At 41.8% G+C, this 23350-nt stretch overlaps 1 protein-coding gene across 1 annotated transcript in view; it reads left to right on the top strand.

Moving 5' to 3' along the window:
* Positions 1-22894, top strand: part of ece2a (endothelin converting enzyme 2a) — a 67645-nt gene extending 44751 nt beyond the window's left edge. Inside the window, exon 3 of the mRNA XM_070919615.1 lies at positions 22085-22894. Coding sequence (XP_070775716.1) covers positions 22085-22375 — 291 coding nt within the window. The 3' untranslated portion in view covers positions 22376-22894. The remainder of the gene's footprint in view (positions 1-22084) is intronic.
* Positions 22895-23350: the final 456 nt, after the last annotated feature.

Genomic DNA, 23350 nt, shown 5'->3' on the forward strand with positions numbered 1-23350 from the left:
TACACTCAGAGCTGCACATAATACAGCCTCTATGCTTGACAACTGTTAACTCATAATTCTTCAGAATTAATGTTTTCTATTTCTCAGCACTCTGATAAACAAGGCTGGTCTGTCCTGCTGGCTCTCTGTATATACACTTATCTCGTGTGCACAAATTATAATTTTTTTTACCTCTCTATGGACACTCCGGCGCTCTGCAATTTAGGTTGTAATTGAATTTCTTTTTTTTTTATTGACCTTTTTCTATTTTGATGGACTACAATTGGCTCCAAAACGCATCTGTGTGTGAATGTCTTCTTTGATGCCTTTAAGAGTTAGTATTAGACTACCTTTTCCCCCTCCAACAAATGCAACAGAAGTGGTAATGGGAAGACGCGGCCAAATGTTACACATGAGCACGTTATTTTCGCCTTTGCTGTATCTAGGCCAGACGGGAAGCTGTTGATGTGTGTGAAGTGTGTAGACAGAGCTCACGGAGAGAGTGTGACTTCTAATCATCTGGCCCTAATAATTTGACCTTAACCCTGACCTCTAGTGTTAAGAGCTAAGATGACGGTGTGTGACACCACGTGGTTTACCGCACCACATCCTTAGTGACTGTATTTCCAAGTTTGTTTCTCTTTATTGCAGTAAAAGGAAAATAGCCAGACTACAGGAAGCCATCGGCCTGATTTTAAAGGAGCAGAGGAGCACAAGTGTATTGAACTTCTTTCCTCGTCTCTCTCAAACACAGCTCGTCCCCAGGTGTCTCATTGAATATCAACTTATTTTCATCTCATTTTATGAAGCTAAATCCATCATCTTTTCATCTTCTCAAGCCTTCTGCCACCTCCCCTTTTGTCTTTAATCTTATCTCCTCCTTCCTTCTCTTTGTCCCATCCCCCTCGTCATTGTTGTGCGGTAGATAACCCTCTCAACTCCAGGTCAAAGCACACCGCCAGATGTGCAGGGATCCCACTGCTGAACAGCTGGACACTACTGCTAAAGACACACACACACACACACACACACACACACACACACACACACACACATACACATATACATATACACATATACATACATACATACACATACTTGCAAGGACACTCATAAAAACATCATGCACAACACACACACACACACACAGACACACACACACACACAGACAGACACGACACAGATGTAACTCAGCGTCCTTGCATTTCTTTGGCTCTGAAAAGACTGTGGGATCTGGGAAGCTCGTCTTTCTGTTCTCTTTGATTCAGGCAGCGCAGTGTCGCACTAAACTGCTTCTTGACAACCTCCAGATAATTATACATTTATTTAACTGACACCTCCCATGCTGGAAGAAGCGTGACGCTGTGACATTGACTTACACATCCACAACACATGCCAGTGGCTGTCAGCAGGCTTTTGGCAGACACTGCGCACACACACACACACACACACACACACACACACACACACACACACACACACATTATTGTATATGTGAAAAAATGTCATTATGGTTGCTGTGTGCCAACAGAGTGAAGCGATGAAGAAATGCTTTAAGTCCAAGAAATGTCCTAATGTCTGCCATTACTCAAAATAGCTTTAATTTGAACAAATATTAGCAAGCAAAATGTAATGTAACTGTATTTGCCATTAATGTACCTGATATTAAGTGTTAAACTGCACGTTTTAAATTACTTTATTGTATTTCAAGGCCTCATTAACTCTAGAAATTCCTCCATATTCTGATTGTCTCCTCTTCCCTCCAAATAATTTGCCACTATGACATAATGTAGATGTAGATAAAAAAACATTAGAAACATGCAGTAGATCATCAACATACGCTTACATGTGAATTCACAGAGATGTTCAGTCTTACTAGCTTTTGGATGCTGTTTCAAGGGGTAGTTGTGGGTTGTATGTTTCATTGGACAGTGGAGTTGTGTAATACTCCCAATCAGTTAATTAAATCGCCTCCTTCAGTATCGTCAGACTGAAGTCATAGCAAACCTTTTATCCAGTCCTCCACAGAAAACAGTAATGCCTGAGGCAACTCTGGCAATTCATAGAGGACAGTTTGCCTCATTTTCTCTTCCTCTCTTGGTTTGTCCATCTGATGTGGCCTCATCTCTCTTTTTTTACTTCTTCTTTAAACTCTGTTCATTCCTCCTGTCAGTGGTTATCATGGGATGTTGTGATATAGAACATGTATTTCCAGTGTGGTGAAATGTGCATCTTGATTCTGACTGAAACATGAGCAGAACTTGACCGATCTGTAAATTGTTCATCTGTGGGACATTTCCTGTTGTACTTGTAGATATGGTTGGGTTTGCATCTGTTCCATTTTGGATCTGGTTCCCAGTTTTAGAGTTATTAGAGTTTATCTTTTATTTTAGAGTTAGTAGTTGTTGGTGTTTCTGTCTATACAACCGTGAGTGTTGAGTCTTCAAGTGAAACAATCTCACTAATCGCATAACCTCAAGTTCAGGAGAATCTCTTAGTTTAACTTATACGCATGTTATATCAATATTTTAAGCTTATCGACTTTTGTGTTAGTATTTGTGCCAAGTAACTTGTGACAAATATGGTTTGCAAAGTAAACAGGCTGAGGAAACGTTTGACATTTTGGGAAATTTGCTTATTCACTTTCATGCGTAGCGTTGAGAAGATTGATACCGCTCTCATGTCTGTACGGTCAATATGAAGCTACAGCCAGGTAGCTTAGCTTAGCATAAAGACTGGAAATGGGGGGGGCAGTTAGCCTGGCTCTGTACAAAGGTAACAAAATCTTCCTACCAGCATCTCTAAAGCTCACTGATGAACATGTTGTATCTCGTTTGTCTGTGTGAAAACAACTAATCATCATTTCACGGGGGGTTATGTACCTGACTTGGTCAGGACTTGTTTCCCAAAATGTCAAACTTTTCCTTAAATGTCTGATGTTCAGGTGTATCTACAGGTTGTAAACATGAATTAGGCTACCACTTTAGTTACTTACAAATATCAAATAAAATGATTAGACAGGGGATTTGAAGGAATTCAGATTTGTTAAAATGCCGTCAAACTAACCCTGCATGTGGAATTGTGCTCATTGGGCAAACACATACATGTACGTACTGTATATATAAATGTCTTGAATGTCTCTTGAATAGTAATAGTGTCATGATGAAAAAGGCGACATGAAGTATAAACATATTTGGGAGTGTTGCAAGCTTTTTCTTCATGTATGTATAAAGTTAAGAACTCACTTCCTGTTTGCACATCTTTGCTATCAGCTTTGTTTATATTCCACACACTTGTGTTTGTGTAACAGCCATAATGTAGAACGTCCGACTGAACTATCTGGTGCAGTTTGTCAGAGCGATTGAGTGAATAGGCCTCAGACTGCGTGAATAAGTAAGCATCTGAATGTGTGTGTGTGTGTGTGTGTGTGTGTGTGTGTGTGTGTGTGTGTGTGTGTGTGTGTGTGTGTGTGTGTATGCATCCATCTGTGCTATGGTGCTCCCTGCCAGTTGCTGCCCATATTGTCTGTCACTGACTGTAGTACACAACATGCTCCAAGGCTCTCTATGTGACAGCAGTTGAATAGACTAACCCAGCAGGCTGCAGTCCAACTTCAGCCAGGGAGAGATTAGAGAGCTAGATGGAGATGAGGAGGGGGTGGTGTGTGCGCGAGAAGATGTTACGGGAAATCAAATGTTGTCCAAAGGCTGGTCGCTCTGTTATTTCTGGGAAACTGCCTTTTATGTGGACATCTGCAAATGAGTGTGTTCGGCTCGGATTTACCTGCTGGCAGCCAGTGCTGCCTCCTTGTTATTTTCTCAGTAACAAACAAATTAAGCTGTTTGCCACTTTCCTCTCTTACTCATATTATTTGTGATTGAGTGTGTGTTGTGTGTTTGTTAAATGACCGTTGGCTGTTATCTTGAAAAGGTGATTTATATAACCTCCCACAGTGAACTGACACTTGATTCACACTTCAAAACATGCATGCAAGCTGCACACAACTTCTTGTCCTTGTCTTATGAGGCCTCTCATTTTGATTCCTTCTGTTGATCATCAGCACTACATGCATAGCACGAACGCTTTGCTTAAACACATGTTAAGTCTCACCTAGACCCTCAACACTCGTATATCTTCATAAACAAACGAGGAAAGGTCAAAATGTCCTCGTTCTGAATGTCTAAAACTCAAATTGGTCCTCACAAAGATAGAAATAGTAGAACACGCAGTGAGAGCATGTAACTCTGTGTTTGGCTGTAGTGCCAGCCATCAGCCATCAGCCATCAGCCATCACAGTGGTTATGTAATGTTTGCTGTACACGGCCAACAGACGTGTGAGAAGAATGTCAATGAGGCAGCTTCTTTTCTCCGTCACGTTCATTATCAAACACTTGAATCCCAAAAAGATCCCTCACTTGATACAGCAATAAATCATCCGGACCTGGTCAGAAGATGTAGCTTAGAGTGAATTGTGCACTAAAGTTGTGGTGACAAGCGAGTTGATAGCTTGTAGCAAATTTGAGTCCCTCCACTTTACTTTCTACCCTTTTCTTGATGTTTTCTCTTTCCTCTCCCCCTGTTTTTTTTTCTTTTTCTATCCTCACCTCCCTCTGCCTCTCCGGCTACAAAATCTCCCCCGCCCGACTCCCGAGTCTGTTCCAGGGCCTGTTTCCATAGCAACAGGTTACCATGGAAACTAGGTGACAGTGCAGTGCATCCCATCCTGCTATCGCCAGGCGAGAGGTGTTTCTGAAAAAAAGGGAAAGTTTGTTTTGACCTTCTTCTGTTTACCGAAATCGAGATGAAACTGTGGGTTTGATTTTAACTTTTAAATATGGATTTCAAACCCACAGAGAAAATCCTTAACTGTAAATGAAAGTCTGTGTAATATGTTGATTATTGTATGCTTGCAATGTATGGATTCATGTAATTTGAATGAACTTTGACAAAGTATTTTAGGCATTTTAAACATCCAAATCTTATCAGCCTCCATATGTTAAAAGGGTTTGGATGAATAAAACATGTTGAGGTTTTATCATCAAATCAGGGAATCAGAGATTCCTAAATCTCTGTTTTTTAAAGGATAAAAAACATGTCTGTTTTGTTCGCCTCACCTTTGTCCAATAGCTACATCAAATCTCTTATTTTATATGCTGACCCACTTGCAGAACATAGATGTGTCCATGTATAATCTGTGATACCCCCCCCCCCTCCCCTTCTCTCTTTCCCCCATCCTATGAAATCTTCAATTTGATGTCCCTCTGAGCCTCTGCATTATGTACAGAGAGATATCCAAGGGCTTGAAATAACTGTACCACTTGCCAAATGATGCAATTATACAGAAACGGAAAAAAAAAATGGACTTGGCTTTTATGTCGCTTCAAATTTAGAAATAGACGAGAAGAAAGAGATAACAGCAGAGCGTTCAGAAGACAAAGCTACTCACGTGTAAAGGGAGGGAGGGTGAGGGGAAGGGGGGTATGTTTTGCTGTGTTACATGTTCAGAACAGTTTTAATGCTCTGGAGTGCCTCCACTTGCTTAAAACCCTTTGGGACTAATGTATGCGGTCAGTTTGCTCTGACCTGTACAATATGGATATGAAAATGAGGGATATTTAGGAACAGCCCGGCAGTGTGAGCGTCCTGTCTGTCATGGCTTTTGTTTGTAGCCAGATTGTTGCTCCACTACTTAATTATGAAAAACAACAGCCTGGGGGCGTGTTGGATTTTCACAAAACAATCACAGCTTTTTGAATCCAAGCGGCTCACCCAGTCCTCGATCAGGATCAGATGGGAGAGAGACAGACAGACAGCCAGCCAGACAGACAGACAGACAGAGTGAATGACAGATAAGCAGAGCACAAACAAACAGAAGGTGCGACAGAGTGATGGAGCGACCGTCTTACGCCTGCTGCTGAGGTGGTATCATCCTGTTACTACCACATTTTTTTATGTAACTGTATTTAAATGTACTATCATGCAAAATTACACACACCATTGAGTCAGCTGCACATTCCTTCATCCAGACCAAATCAGAACTGCACAAAGATACTGCAGTAAAGCTTGTACAGCAAGAAAAGTTTCCTCTTCTTTTCCCCAGTTAAAGCAGTACTTTATATTAGAGGATGGAGGGGACCTAAGTGGACGAGCTTCAGCCCACTCTCTTAACGCCCTAGCCGACCTGGTTTGGGGCACGTGATGAGACGCTGCTGTAGCAGTCTAAAGGCTGCATATTCTGCCCGCAGGTTCGACTGCTGCCTCAAAAATAGCTCCCAAATAATAGCAACAGTTCACTAGTACTTAGTGCGAGTCAGGATACTATTGAGTGTCTGCTGAATTGGATGTGACATTTTAAGGTTGGACAAAGCAGCTCACAGCAGTGAGCATTTGATTGTTTGTTGTGGTTATTCACTGGTAAAAAAGGAATGAGGTGGGTTTTATTTTTCGAGGCATTTTTAGGCACTCGGCTTGTCAGCTGTTGATGAGTTGGTTCAGGCTTTGATGTGCAGTGTTACTCTCTCCAGCTTTGATGCCGGTGGCAAGATGCAAAGGGATTTGTTCAGTCCCCTTTGGGATTAGCTCTGGGAAAAGCACTCTTGATGTTGTTTGTCATTACTGTCCATAGAAATCAGGCTAACATGCAACTGTGAAAATATGTAGTCGACTGTACTAAAGGCATATTTGACAACGTGCTACTTACATCAGCTGATTTAAAATTTAATTTGATGACATCCTGAAGAAACTGATGTTTGTTTTTGCATATTTTAGCCTATTAACTATAATGTATGTGCTTAACATCACTGCTAACCATTACCTGAACTGAAACTTTATTGTTTTTCCTCATTTCCAGGCAGTTTTTTCTAAAACATTCACTCTACGATAACATAATCCTGAGCAGCATAGATTTACGTACCCTGACCCATGTCAACATTAGCATCATCATGATCATACTGGTCTCCCTGTTCAGCTGTTCAGAAGTAAAGAGAAGTGACTGAAGGAGAAGTCTCCAGTTGCTGGAGGTATACACAGTTTGTTCTTATTTTGCTCAAGAGAGGACTGAGAGTTTGCAAAGTTACATAAGTAATCAAAGTGTGGCTGGAATACTGATCTGTCTGGTACAATAGCACAGCTGTGGAGAGAAATCACTTACAGTAACACGACAAGCAGTCAGCAGCAGCAGTCTTCCTTGTTTTCTCTATGAAAAAAAATAGTTTGAAAATCCAACAATAATAATGGGAGTTTTAAATTCAAGCATCTGTATTTAGGCCTCAGATGTATCTTCAGTCTCAAGTGCCTCTCGGGCAAAAGCTCATGGGGGACTCTGGGTTTCCCCACAACACTGTTGTATCCCAAAATGAACCTGATTCAGACTTGTGACCTGAAAGTGAAATAACTGCAGTGAACACGCTGCTGGTAATAAGAAGTCAGCAGCACTTTTTTAGTGTTAAAATCTAAAATGAGAGCTGAAAATAAATTTAGGTCACATCTCAGCAGTTTCTTGTTTTTGATTTCCAAACAACACACGCACGCGCGCACGCACGCGCCCTTTCCTGTTGAAGGGTTTGAATTACGTGTTATTATATGAATAGATGATAATTATTGCCTCAGGTTTTAGTTTTTTATGTAGTTTTACTGAAGGATTTGCAAGATTGAAGACCAGCAGTTTTTCATGATTGATAAATGCTTTTGACACACGTCATACACACATCCATCCATACATACTGTGTGTGTTGACCCTGAAGGAAAGTTTCAGTATTTTTCCGCCTGGGTGTTGCTAAATTTGCATTCGCCACTTCTGTTGTAGAGATTCAAGAAAGCGACCCATGGCAAAGCAACATGCACCTCCTTAACTTTTCAAAGTTGATTTAAATTGTATGTAAATCACTTTAAACTTTTGTCTCTAAAAATTAGCCCCATGGATTAGCTATTAAAGCCAACTGCATGAGGATCTACTGCCAGGGGAACTTGCTAGCTGCGTATTTATCTGCACACCCTGGTGTGATTTAGCATGTGGGGATGCTCGAGTGCATTTCCCAGCAATGCAGAATCTGGGCCTTTACCAAATCTGAATCAAAAACTTGAGCACTCAACTTAAATCAACTAATAATTTAAATCTATTAACCCTGCAGAGAGCTGTAGAAGCCATTAAAGCATTGTACTAGGTGTGTGTGTGTGTGTGTGTGTGTGTGTGTGTGTGTGTTCACACTGTAAGCTCTGAGTTTTAGTCATTATTTGTTCTTTCTCTTCATGCATGTCAGTCCTGATGCTGCACTACAACAGTCAGGGAATTCTTCTGGCTGTTAAATTTGGATTAAAGCCTCATCGCCGGTGACTCAGTCCCACTCCAGTCACTTCAACATCAACTCCTACAGTGACTGCCACTCTACTCACTGTGGGAGTCCAGTCCAACCAGGTGGAAGTAGGAAAACACCTCAGAGCTGCTGCAACAGCCAGTAGTGAGTCAATCAGTGTCTGCTCAGTGCCTCCCCAGCTTCATCCATCCGTCTACTCTTCTCGGCATGTCTTTAATGACACCAACAAGGTGTGGTTGAACAGCAGCTAATGCACTGTTGGTTTGGCATTGCCAGGACAGCCATCAGTATGAGGAGTCAGAATGGAGCCAACTATCTTTTGGAGACCTCCAGTAAATGCTGTTAGCCTCGGGGCAGACTCTGTTCACAGACTCCCTCATTGGCCAGATGCCAGGTTCAGTACATCTTGCTAGGACAGCTTTGTTGACAGAGAGTACCTTTTAATTGTTTTATATGGTTTTGTTGGCTATTGTGTTGTGAGTGCTCTTTTGCTGCTACTTTCTACGGCTTGTAAGTCAGTGTGAAGTCAATTGTGTGTGTGTGTGTGTGTGTGTACGTGCAATAGGAGTGCTCTGCATCAGTGTTTTGGCCTGATATGGGGCAGATATCCACATATATCTTAGGAAACAGCCTAAAAAAATGTTTTGGACAAACAGGTAAATAATTACTGTGAGGAAAATAAATGTCATATTTAAAGGCCCCTGCACACCCACACAGGTGTTTTTAATTACTCTGGTTTGGTGGAGCTCTGCTGAGAATTAGGGGATGTCACAAAACTCTGTGTAAGGTACAACAGGAGATGTCAATCAAGCCCAGTATGTGCACGCCCACACAGTCCTGAGAGGAGGTCTAATTAGACAACAAGCGTGAGTGGTATCAATCTTCTTAACTCTCTGCGAGAAAGTAAAGAAGTACATTTCCCAAAATGTCAAACTCTTACATTTTAAAAATCAGGTTAAAGGAATGACATGCTTTGGCTCCTACACCTGCTCTGTTAATTCTTCCTCTTCTTCTTTTTTGTTACCCCTCCCCTTGCCATCACTGCTTTAATGTGGATCCAGTTCCTCCTCTCTCTCCTTCCCATACTGTACAGTCACACTACACTGGGCTCAAACCCATCACTTGTTCCCCTGAGTCTGCAGCTCTGACTGCCTGGCTGTGAAGGCTCCAACACTTACTGTATAATGAGACAGTAGAAGCACAGCTAAAGAGCAGTTTTATGGTCTAGTGTTTAATGAGTCTCGGCCTGGTTTTGTGTGAAGAGCAAGAGCTGCTTCATAATTTTGGCAGTATAACTGGAAAGAGGAAGAAGTGCTGTCTTATTGCACATCTGGACAAAGTTGAAAGATAATTGCAGTGTTGCCCAGATGAGGGGGCGATTCTAGGATTTGAACACACCTTATCCTCGACTCTCATGGAGATCGAGGGCATATTCTCTCAAGTCTCTACATTTCAACAGTTAAATGCACACCTTTCCTTTACTGAGAGACCAAACCCGTGACTGTGCTTGTCGTAGCTCATTTAATACAAACCGTGTATACTTTACATTACAGCTACTGTAGAGTCTTAAGGTTTTCAGTTTCCTCCCCCTTCCAGCCAGTCTCTACTTTCTATTCATTTGCATGCAGCATTAAAACCAATTCACACTCTTGAAACTTGTTTGAGTTGTGAAATCCATCACATCAAGCCTGCATTATTTTTCACAAAATGACATCATCGTTTTGAGGTAACTCTGCAGAAAATCAGCGTGCACATAATGAAAAAAAGGATTTGTCCTGCCCCAACAACACTGCTCCCATTAGATTTTTAATTCCTGCAAACTTAAACATCTGTCTACCTGTGAAAAATAGTCGTAGCAGGCAAGTAGTCCTTGCAAGCGTGATTGACACCTGTCATGTAGTTTAAGATGTACAGTATGTCACGAAGCCCTGCTGTACAATAAGTCCAGAAGGGACTCCTCGCTGACCGATGCAAAGCTTGCAGTCTTCAGCCTTTGACACTAATTGCTCCTTCTGTCTTGTTACACCAACATACACAGCTGCTGGCCTTGATAAATACTGTAATATTTTTGGCTAGGCGCCAAGAAATGGCGCTGGTGGCATTACTGGCCTCGGTAACAAATGTGATGTGGACAAATGTTTGTGTGTTAATCTCCATGGTCCTATTTTTTTTATATATATACAGTGTATATGTAGCAGAACTTGTTTGGTTTTGGTGTTTTTTTTATATATCTTTTTTTTTCAGGTTGTTATGGAAACTGGCCTGTCTACATCTGCAGCAGTCCTGTGCTGCACATAAGTGTTTTCTAATCTCTTTAAATCTCTCTACAGTCACTCAGTAAATTAGTGTTACTGTTATTCAGCACAACTTGCATACAGCAAAGAAACTGACACTAGAAAACTTCTTCTCTGTATTTTACATTTCATGTTGTGCTCTCTGGGGCTAAAAAGCAAACCAGTACTGTTTGTGAACCAGCGAAGGACAGAGTAAATATACCAGTGTACTCTAGCCAAACATGATAAATTGACCAGTTACTGATATTTCTCCGACAAGCAGCACCTTAAATAAATTGCCCTCAGTGGGCTTGTTGGGTTGGAGTGAGCCTTTGCTCCTCCTCCTCCTCCTCTCTACCCTCCTCAGAGGGAAACTGAGAAAGGTAAAGACAATTAACTTGCTGCACTCATGGGTAAATATGCCTCTCCATAATGCCAGGCTGGATCAAAAGATTTTTTTTTGATTAGCAAGGCCAGCCAAGGAGACCCACTTCTGTTTAGTTGTAGGATGACTCACTGGGAGGTCTCCAGTGGGCTGAGACCTGTGGGGAAGAGTGTTTCAGGGCTTCTGGGCCTGAGTGCTTGGCCAGCAACAATGGCTGATACATTGTTTTTCTTATGAAGTAACACATAAGTGGCCAATAGAGATGGAAAACTTCAACACATCATTTAAATGCAACTCTCAAGGATTCTTAGTCACCATATAGCCTATTTCACCGCAGGACCTTTTCCAGAACCAGTTCCTCTGCCAAGTTCCTGATGCCAAAAAGTCCCTGCTCCGTGGGTAGTACTTTCTGATGGCCCTGGAACTACTGCAGAGTTTGCGGCGAAGAATTGTCTCTGATTGGTCAAACACAAAGCTTGTGGCTGCTGAACAACTGCAGCTTCATTCACGCAATAAAGGAACAAGGGCTGTCACTCTTTCAAACAATGCATAATTTGTTCAAATTTAATTTGAATGCAACCCACACAGTCTATTCTAAAATATGTGGTGGCGAGTTATTCACTGCCGGTCGCAAATTTGCCTTGAAGAATTCAAGACTAAACTAGGACACACGAAATTGCAAGGCTCGCCAGTGTCTAGCCAGTTTAAAATTAACCTCTCATTTAGGAGATATATATTATATTCTTCTTTATATAATACCAGCAGCAGGGATAGAGGGACACTTGGCTATAGGGGGTGCTAGGACAATAATGGAGGTTAATGGCCGTAAAGGGTTTGATAAGAAGCTGAAGTAAAACAGTTTTCAGTGTGTCGAATGCAGTTGTTAGCTCGCTATCCATGCTAGCTCCTGCAGGTTTATGCTTACAACCCTGGCTACACTATTTTCCTGCCCTGCCTGCTTTTTGCCTCAGCACAGCAGTACATTTTGGCAGGCAAAATCCAGTCTGATCATGTTCTGTTCAAGCTAAAGTTACAAGGTAGTTGTGTTTTACAAAGCCACCAAACAGGAACGCCCCCCGCTGGAGTACAAGGCCTGTTGGGATTTATACGCTGAGAATTTGAAATTCAAAGAGAATTTCTCAAAGAGACTTCAGATCAAATATTTTATTTTTCCTACATTCACTTTGAATTTTCTAATAAAAAGTGACAGCCCTAAAGGAAACGCTAAGTGCCATTGTAATCACAATGAGGGTCAGACATAATAATCAGATATAATGTTCATTGACAAGTTATGTAGTTTAAAAAGAGAGAGTGTATAAGAAAGTGAATAACTTCCTCAGAGCTGCCTTTGAAGTATTGATGATGTTCAGGTACCAATTTCCCGTCACTTGTTAGTTTCAGTTTTAGTGGCTTCCCCGTGCCACTGGCCTAGTGAATGGGCTGGACTGTGTGTTAGTGTGCTGCTGGAACCTCCACCGGGCTGTCCTGTCCCCCTTCCCCGTCCCGTGGGAGACCCCTTCAGCAGCCAGACACACTGGCCCATTTTACTTTCCTTTCTGCCTCCCTCCTTCCTCTGGCTTCTTTCATTGTGTCTCCCTCCCTCTCCAGCTGCCGCCGAACTCTTTATCTCTGGCTCGCCATTAGAAAGGAGAGAAAGACTCTTTGAATGTTAAGACTGCATTGAAGTTGTTGTTTCTGTTTTGGCTCTTGATCTATCCACAATGTCTCTGCTGATTGACTTTTTCATTTCTGTCCAAGCAGTTAAATATGCAGCTGCAGTTTATGGCTAAAAACTAATCATATAAAATAGTGAAGCACTAGCTGGAGTGAAAGTTGTAAGCTGCAAGTGTTTCTAAATAGAGATTGGCTACAATAAACTAATTACCCACCCGCTGCTGATGCAAGTCTACCCACAAGAACTTAATGGATAATTACATATAAGTGCAAGCGAGGGCTTGATAAGTGTAATAAGTGTCCTGGGCTTTAAAAGGTAGCATCAGATTTAGAGACTGAGAAAACAGCGGCGCAAAGGAAGCGAGCCAAAATGAGGGGAACACCCTCCCTCCTTTTACTCTTCCTGCTTCGAAGCCAAACATGTCACTGTACCAGCCGCTCACGTTTTGCTCCAGTTTCTCGGCAGCTCGTATTCCTCTGAGTTTTACGATGTTTTGAACTGTTCTGAAAGGCAGATGAGTGTATTAATTACACATTCGCTGACTCTGTGCATTCCCCCATCCAGTACAAAGTTTTTCACAAAGTCTGTATCATTTTTTTCATCATACTGCACCAAGAATAGCAAACATTGCTTAACTAATTTAGCATATTTAACCGCAGAGAAATGCTGCTTTGTGTCTGTGACTGCTATAAAGTAGTGGCCATGGATGAGGCAAGTTTTTACCAATTTACACACAAGCAAATGCTCACACACTCACGTTTGGCTTGGGAGTATATAGGCATGAAAGGCAGTGCAAGGATGCTGGGAGCATGACAGTGGGCGGGTGTGGGTGTCTGAAGTGTGTCTCTGTCTTTCTCCGCCGGTGTGAAAAGTAGTTCAGTAATTAAAGGAAACCTCTCTCTGGTCCCCAATGGAAGGGGAAGGCAGAAAGGGTGAGGAGGCGGTGGCAGAGATAAAGAAGAAAGAAGAGATAAAAGCCAGAGACGGTAATTTTTGATGAAAAGGGAAGAAAGGGAGGTTTTAATTTTAGCCTGGCGTGCTGGATTGCCGGGAGGGGAGAATGTGGAAGCTGAATGCAAAGAGGCTGACCGGTTGGACAGGGGTCCACGCACCCGCACGGACACACAACACACACACTAACATCTCACAGCATGGGCACGTGGTTGAAAATTAGCCTGAAGACAAGAGTTTCCCTGCGCTTTGTAAAGGCATCAGCAGTGACCCAGTTCAGAGCTACACTTATTGTCAAAAAAATAGTACTTCCTTGTCTTTATTGAACTCCTGCATTCACCTAAAGTCAACCCACTAATTAGGCTGCTGAGGAAGACTTTTCTGACACAAAATCACGCTTGTCGGCAGACTGAAAAAGCCTCAAATCCCAGTGAAATGTTGATGTTTATTGCCACTGTAAACATTCAGTGTAGTTTTGTGTTGTTTGAGCTGTTTTTCGCTGCTCGTTATCCGAACTTTCTGGCATTCTCCTCGTCTAACGAAGGCGTGAGTTCCACTGTTCTGCTGCCTGCTGTTTTTGTTTTGAGAGGTGTCCCGCTCTGACCTACATACGTTACCGTGACCAGTGCTAAACTTTTGTCTCCATGACAACGCGAGGTGTGAGGGAGGGATGCGCCTTCTTGAAAGGCAGGATGTTGTTGTCTTCCTACGGTAGCCCAAGCCTCCACAAGCCCACACAACCTGCACTCAGATTTATATCAGAGCAAAGGAGAGAAGGTCTCTGATGTATAATTTATCCGTGCAGTGGGTGGGCGGGGGACATGGGGTGTGATCTGGGTGAGGAGAGGGGAGGACAGGAGGGTAGCGGAGAGGAAATTCGGGGGAGGAAAGGTGGGTGGGCAGAATGGAGGAGGCAGGGAGTTGGAGGGTGGGGAGAGGGAATCCAACACTCTCACGTTTTCCCTGTCATCCATCACTGTGCCAAGTACTGTAAATCTTCCAGTGGGAATACAGGTCTGTATAAATTAATATGGGTTATTAGAATTATGCATGTCTATTGTGTTGTTTTGTTCTTGAGCATATGGAGCACCTAGACCAAGAAAAAAAATTTCCTTTTAAAAAATGTTCCCAAGGAAGACACTTTACTTGTGCAGCAACAGCCCACTCGCTCCGGCAAATCGTACAAAATCGAGCCTCTTCAGGGCAGATGGTGCCTTATAGTGTTCGCACATTTGGCTCTTGAAGGCAGGAGCTTGGAGAAAGAAGAAGAGAAAGGGAGGGATAAAACAGGGATGGAGGAAACCATGCAGGCTGTTGCACCCCTGGAGGGAAGAGCAGAAGAGCAGATCTGCTTTGTTAGGAGACCGGCGTTGAGACCTCATTTTCTCACCCCCACCCCCTCCCTCCCATCTTTATTCTCTCACCCACCCCTACTTTTCTCCGTGTTCCTCTCACCCACACCCTCTTCGTTTCTTTAATTTTTTTCTTCCCTCAAGTCGTTTACACGTTTTTGCCATCCACATGCCTGGCTGCAGGCTATGGGTGAGGTGAAATGGAAAGGAAGAGAGGCAGTTGATTTCAAATGCACATTCCTTTAGGGAGGGGGGAGCTGCAGGGAGGGAGTCTATGGAGCTACATGAGACCAGTAAACAACCACAGAGAAGATGGGAGGGAATTTATAAAATATGATTTGAAATATGACCTAAATAAAAAGCACACCTCCTCCTTTTGGCTCTGCCCCAGTTCAAGTATGTGTTTGTCGTGCACATTTAATGTGTGAGTGTGCATGCGGGTGTGTGCTTTGTTTTGTGTGTGTGTGTGTGTGTGTGGGTGGGTGGGTGTACAGTATCTCTAAAGGAGACAGTAGGCTGTGGTCCGTACCAGTCTGCCGACCAGAGATAGCACTCTCACTGTTGTTGTCTCTACCCACTGATCAGCTCTGCCTTGCCCACAGTGAGGTGTGTGCACACACAAATGGACATGGAGGGTCCACCTCTGCTCGCCTCTCACTAATCATCCCCCATACTGCAGCCATCATCGGTTCAGGCAAACAACTTTTAATAGGCAAGCCACAGTGTTTTGTTTTGGATGAAGGACATGCAATGCCATGACTAGGTCCAGTCTTTTGAAAGGGTCACTGTGTCACATTAGGTGATCATAAGGTCATAAACTTATATTGTGACTTGATCGAATCAGAAACGAGTTTATTGCCAAGTAGGTTTACACATAACAGGAACTTGCTTTGGTAAAACAGACTAAACGTCAGACCCTGACCCGTCATAGCGTGGTTACAGTTGTGCACATAAGACTGTTCTCTTCTCCTGAGGGTCAACGTCACAGAACAAGTTGTCACACTCAGCAAAAGATAGCAAAAAAAAATGTCAAATTTTCTGTCAGGGCATCGAGATCGGCGTGGGTTGTCTTTCACAGTGACGTGTTACAGGGGATAAAACAGTTGAAAAAGAAAAGGGATTGACATTAGATTTTTGAGATAGTGGTGTCAAAGTCATTTTAGAGCCCAAAAATAAAAAAAAAGTGAATAAATAAGTGACCAACCTAATATTTTCACTCATTTTTCCTAAACATGCTCATCTTCTCCCATACTTAATACCCTCTCTCAGATTTAAGGACGACCTAAGTATGTAAACTCTTTATTCATTTGACCAGAGAGATCTTAACTCAGGGTCCACCTTCTCGCTTTTTTGTAGCTTTTAACCTTATCTCATGGTCTTCCAAATAGAGCTGAAAGAAAGTTAAAGTTGACATGAAGGCTCTGGGATTAAAGCACAAGACAAAAAGCTGCTAAGTGGACCTTGAACTTACTACCATTTCCCAGGTCATGTATGAACTTTCACTCTTTCACATGGTGAATGTATGTTTTTAGGTAATCTGTTTGATCTGAACTCATTGATTAATGTTAACCTTGTTAATATGAATGTTAGAAAAAAGTTCCAATAATGCCAGTTAAACTGCTTTCTCATATATGGTTTTTGTTTTTTATCTTTCCAACATTTCAACTGATGTAGAGAAGATGTGGACAGCTATCACAAATCATCTAACGGATCAGTGTTGATGCAGGAGAATTGGAAAAGGATGACAGTGTGTGCACTTGCTGCCTCAGGGGCCACAAATGTACCTTTTCACACTCAGATTAACTGAGATTACGTAACCTGAAGGTCCTGCAGAGTGAAACCACAGAGTAAGATGTGACCACCTGCCACCACGCCCTTATCTGACCACTGCAGACAATCAGTTATCTCATGTACAGTATCTTTAGGCAAACTTGAGATCAGAGAGGAGAGGATGGAGATAACAGAGGATGAGAATTATTGCAGTCCAGTGAGGACAGGAAGACAAAGCAGTGGATAGGAGAAATAGAGGATGCACACCTGGAGAGGCTACAGAGTAGATGAAATGTCATTCTCCTTGGATCGACAGTTTATCTTCTCTCTGACTAATGTGGAAAGGCCAGGCAGGGACTTGGACAGACATGTACAAAGTTAATATTTCAAACTTTAGACAAGTTCATATGTGTCTCCCACTACAAAGACTGTTTGTGTCACGTCTACCAAACTAATTCTTAAAGGGGTGATCACAAAAAGGCTGGATAATGTTCTGATAATATTGCCACATGAAGAAATATGTAGGAAATAAGATTTAAGATGTTTGTTTGGCTGCATTTAAAAACTAAAAAATGCAGCTGAGGCTTGTTATAATGTTGCATCATCAATTTGGTTTGTCAATAAGTTAATAAGCCATGCCAGCAGTGAGCTTTATTACATACACCGGTGCTTTAAGCTAAATGCTAACGCCAGCATGCTAACACACTCACAATGACAATGCTAACATGCTGAAGTTAAGCAGGTATGATTCTTACCTTATGCACCATTGTGTTTAGTGCTAATTAGCAAATGGCAGCATGCTAACACACTAAACTACGAAGTACGGCAGAGGCTGATGGGGATGTCATTCGTTTTGCAGGTATTTGGTCACAAACCAAAGTAATAGACAAACTGCAATTTTGACCTGATGATGGTGCTAGAGGAAATGAAAAGTTAATAGGATTCATCGGCTGGGAACTATGAATTGTTGTCCAAAATTTGGGGACAATCCACGTGGTGGATCTTGAGATATTTCTCAGGATAAATGAAAACGTTAAACCTGCTGATGGTGCTACAAGAAAAGTCACCAGAATCATTAAAATACATCCTCTGGGAATCACTGATATCTGTAACAATTCCTATACACTAAAATCTTTAGTGTATTTTGTATAATCTACAATAGAATGATTAATATTACAGTATCATAAAACATCTTAAAATGGCAGTGGGATTACCTGGAATTCCTCATGCGGATCTCATATTACGTCTTTGTTGCAGTACACTCAAGACAGGTCAGGTCACTTAGACACAAGCTTCCGCCACCACGCTAAATAATTCAGAGAGGCCTGATGCTATGTGTGTGTGTGTGTGTCCATGTGTAGTGTGTATATTGAGCGTTTCAGAAGAGCGTAAGTGTGCGAAGCTGGGCGCTAACAGAGTGGTTTCCTCTGTCCTCTTGGAGAAGCCCTGTGGCCCACTTAGGATCAGCTTACAGATGTCTGACTGAGAGTGTATGCGTTGAAAACTGACTCAGTGTTTTGTGGATGCTGTTTCCTCACTCCAGTGTTTGGGTGTAACATCCACATCCACCTGTTGATCCAGTTGAGAGACTCTACATTGGACACTTGTAAATACATTACAGCTTATCTGCACGTCCTGTAAAAAAAAAAAAAAAACTCCTGTCTTCTCTAACTCCCTCGTTTATCTGCAGCAGAGCGCAACATCACATCCAAACAGACCCGCCACTTTTGATCCTTTATCATAATACCACCACTCCAATGTGTGGGCGGATGATTTACACAGCGCCAGAGCTGTTGTCGTATTGCACGTGCTGATATATATACAGAATGTGTATAAATATGACTCACTACACTCAATGCATCATCCTCCTCCTCATGAGGATTTCCTGTGAATGCATACGTACATACAGTGTGAGAATCTCGGTCAGTCATATATCCTGCAAACACAAAGTGGGAGGGGGTAATGTGATGTGTGACTCTAAAACATAACAGAACTGTTCAAACCAGCCTCCAGCTGCCAACCTAGCTGTCAAGCAGTCATGGTTATAGCTGGTTAGAGCATGGTTAGAGTTGTTTGCAATAGTTCAGTGTCGTCTTGGGTTGCAGTTACGTCAGTCCTCCAATCACCAGTGACATAAGGTTCTGGAGTTACACTGCACAGGTACAGAGAGTGCACCCACACATCTCGGTGTTATGAATAACAGCTGAAGGGGTGAACTCAGGATGATGCTCTTTGTTAACGCTCACTCTGGTTTACTCTCTCACCAAAGCCTCTACGGGGCTCCATCTGTAGTGTACTTTTTGACCCGGCCTTCTGAGGAAACTGTGATAATGTATTTTTAAGAGAAAAAAGAAAGATATGCTCACTTTTTTCATTCTTAGTTTTAAAGCTGATATCTTTTTAATACTAACATAAAAGAATAACTGTGTTTGTAATGTACAAGGGTCACTCATAGCACCACAACTGCAAAGAACATAACCTATGCAGTTCTACTGAGCTTTTTTGCCTCTTTTAGCTTAATATTTTGTTTTTATAGCCGGTATATGTACTGTGTGGCTTTAGTCTCATTAACCCCTGCTGTATTTAACCAAAAAAGCTCCAATAAGCACACTGTACTCTACGTGCTCTGCACCAAATGGTAAGAGTTAGGGATTGGTTGCTGAACGTAGTAAAATATCCAGCACCCTAAATTTTTCTATATAGACCAAACCAGAACTAAAAGGTGAGTAAATCCGTGTAAGCCGTTGATATAGTGGTGTCTGTGAATTTGTCAGCTTGTTTTTGTGTTTTAAGGCTTCCTAGTGGCCAAAACATGATTATTGTAGCTTTAAGAAACAATATGATATTTTGAGAAAGATAAGGTTTGTTTGCTGCCTTACCCTGAGTCAGATACTGGGTAACAGTCAAGATGTCTGGACCACCTTGAAATGTAAAAGCACGGTTTTGAAAATCCACTTTTTATGACTGCCATGTTTTTGTCAGGTACTGTACTCCCTGATCTAGATCACCCCACCCTTTTCTCTCCCATCTCTGTGCACTATATTACTCATTTTATCCCATATCCAACAACCCCTCCACCCTTTTTCTCGCTTTTCCTCCGTGTCACATTGGAGAGTGAATAATTCATGTTCGGGCTGCTTGCTGGTGGAGATGAATCATGTGTGAAGAGCAGGATACACGTGCTCATCTCAGAGCAACTCTTCTCTCCAAAGACCCCAGGACAGCGTAGGGGGGGAGCCACAGTGCTCCTCCACAGCTTACTGTACAGACCACTATTACTACTCTGTCCTGGCTGCATGACATTACCAGCTTTCATGACTGTCACACGTGAGCTCTGCCTTCAAAGCCCAGGCGTGTAGCCATCCTCAGAGACCATGCACTAGCTTCTCGCTATACATCCACATACTGTATGTACAGTGTGTGGTGTTAGGGCTTCATGAATTATATCTCTAGAATAGTTTTTACATGTTTACATTTAATTAACTGATCCCTTGGAACAGTAGTTGTCCATGTGGTGTTGATTGCTCATATAACATTTCAAATTAAACAAAGAAAGTCCGAACTCAAGGTTCACCTACGAGCTATTTTCAGAGCTTTCAACTGTATCTCATGGATCTTCATCAGTGGATGGCATTTGCTCACTTGTCATGGAGATAGCTCAGTTGTCATAAGTTATTGTAACTTGTAAGTAATTGTAAGTTTTTTAACAAGTTGTCGTAACTCAGTTTCACGTTTAACAAGTCATTGTTTTGTAAGTCTCAAGTAAGTCGAGACCAAGTAGTCCGATGTCAAGTTCAAGGCCAAAGCTTTGATTTTCTGTTCCTAAATGAGTTGTTATGGAACAGCAGACAACATGTAGGCTACCAGGTCTTGAATGTAAAGGATTTGTTGACATGCTAGCAGTGTTTAGGGCTCATTTATTTCATATATACAATGCTACAAAATTCCAGCCAATATTAGCTTAAGCCAGAGCTGTGAACATTGTCAGCCTCAATTTACATTTCCTTGTGAAGCTTTAAATGTTGAGAGTCGTATCTCCAGTCGTATTTGGGGGGATGTAAAGTCCCCGGGCATTGGTGTTAAATTCAAAAGTCTCTAGATTCGTGACTTGAGTCTGACAAGAGTCCACAACTCTGAGAATTAGATGTTACTTGTTAGCAGGTTTATGCTAACTTGTTGCAATTAAAATCTGCTGTATGCCTGCAATCATTCTCTAGCAATGTATTAGGACAATATGTTGACCCAGTTTACAGTTTGATATATGAAACACAAAAAGTTTGTTGCTCACTGCTCAGTGTTCTGCAGATTCTGTCCCTTCACTCCCACACACACTTCTGTCTCTGGAGAAACTCCCTGCCTGAGTCTAAATGTGTCTCAGCATGCTTGTGTTTGTGTCAATGTTCATATTCTGTGTGTGTGTGTGTGTGTGTACTCTTGTTTGCCTGAGCTCTGCGGTCCTCTGAAGCTTACTGTGTCCTGATGCACACGTGTATCTCACACGAAGGATCATGTTGATGGACCCAGAGCAACAATTATTCATATGGAGGGACCTTTACAGTTTCGGTGCTGTCACACCATGTTATCAGACTGCATGGCTGAGCATCTGACACTGTGCACTGAAAAGCTCGGTGCTTAATGTCAGCGATGTAATGCATGTGCCAGATTGGAGAGATGCCGATTTGAGGGAATTTGGTATTGTTGACAGATGCACAGTGTCCGTCTATGACACAGGTGGAATTTAATCATAAGATATCTAACAAACAACAAGTAGTCACAGAGATTTTTGTGACTCAGATTTGGATATCATTTAGAAGATTGCGTCTCCTACAACACCGCCATTCCTTAAGGAAAACTACAATTTATTACAACTTGGGTTTTGTTTTCATAGCTCTCTTATGATAACAAAGTAATTGCTGAGATCTCGTAACATAGCAACAGATGAGGCAAAAAAAGAGTGGTCAGTTTGTTTTAAACAAACCCCTAGCAGACTGCTTAATTTATAACCTGTACGACTCCTCGTGCTTGTCGCCCCGTGGGACCTGATTTTAGTAATAAAAAACCCACAAGCATTTATCTGAGAACAAATGCATTTTATAAATTTAGCTGTGTTCCCAGACATGTCTCAATGATATTGGCATTAAAAATGGCTAAAGGTAATTGATCAATTGATCGTTATTTAATGCCTAAAATCTTTGCTGCTGATGTATTGTCAGCTTTTCATATTCAGTTATTCAAGCGTATGAAGGGTCTTGGTGAAGATAGAGGGTACTGCCTGCTCAGGTAGTGGTAGAGGTTACTAGTATTGATGGGGGAATCATAATGGTGTGGCTCTTGGTGGTAATGTCTTCTAATACTCTTCCTCTCCTCTTTCTTTGTACTTCTCCCAGATTAGTCGCTGCCTGAAGCCTGGAGGACGGTTCGTCTCAGTTACCTTCGCCAACCCCTTCTTCAGGAAACGCCTCTATGCTCGCACCGAGTACAACTGGTCGATCAAGAAGTACACTTATGGAGAAGGCTTTCAGTATTTTGTGTATGTGATGACTAAAGGAGAGGAGCTTAGCCCAGAAGATGCAGCTCTGGAGAAAAAGCAACTAGAAGACACCAAATCCGCAGCTACCACAATCACTCCAACACCAAATGAGGATAAGGAAGACTTCCTGTCTAATATTGACTTGTAAAATAACTGGATTATGAAAAGGAATTAGGAATACATTATCTCTAAGATCTATAAGTAAGCTCTAAACTGTGATAATGACTTCAGAAACTTCTCCACCCTCACCCAAATTTCCAGAAGTTTTTAACTTGCTGTTATTATGTGATTTTATAAGAATGAGCTGTATTTTTAATTGTGGTCTGGGAATAGATATAGACATCTGTGAGGAATGATTATAGATTATAGTGGACTTGTTTTATACTTTAATACAAACACAATTTTACTTTTCCGTCATGATAGCGATATATGTCAGGCTAAATATTCTGTAAATTCAACTGAGACATTGTTAAGATAAGACAACTAGATGGGAATGCCTGTTTTTAATGAAATGATTTGAATATATTAAAAAAAGAAATCAAGGTAATGCACGATAATTTGCAGTTGTTACATCCCCCAAGGTAGACCAGGGCAACTGGAGACATAACAACCAAGAAAAAATCATGTTTGAGACTAATCAAAAGAAAACATGTGGTATTTATTTATATGTACAGACTATTTGCAACATTTACATAAAAAAAAAGATTCTTTAAACATGTAAGGGGGGGGGGGGGGGGGGGGCAGGACAAAATGGTTGCGCTAAATAAAAGACATTTAAATAACTAAACGTACCCTAAATATTTTGTTTTAACAAAAAGTCAACTATGTCTATGAAAATGTTTAGTCTAACCCAACTTACCTCTGCCCTTTGGCCAGTACTTACCTCTTATGACTCATAAGAGTCATAATTTTCTGAAGCCGCTACTATCAGCTTCTGTTCTAGTGCAGTCCATAATAGAAACGTTTATCTTTTTATAAAGCAATTTTACATCCTCTATATCAGAAAGATTCAGCAGCCTCTGATTCTCTGGTGCAGTACAAGCCTGCCAGTGTTGCGCAATTTGCAAGACAAACTTCCATGTCTAGACACAGTACATAACAGCAGCATCGGCCTGCATGTAAA

The sequence above is a fragment of the Enoplosus armatus genome, chromosome 14 (assembly GCF_043641665.1).
Source record: "Enoplosus armatus isolate fEnoArm2 chromosome 14, fEnoArm2.hap1, whole genome shotgun sequence".
NCBI classification, from domain to species: domain Eukaryota; kingdom Metazoa; phylum Chordata; class Actinopteri; order Centrarchiformes; family Enoplosidae; genus Enoplosus; species Enoplosus armatus.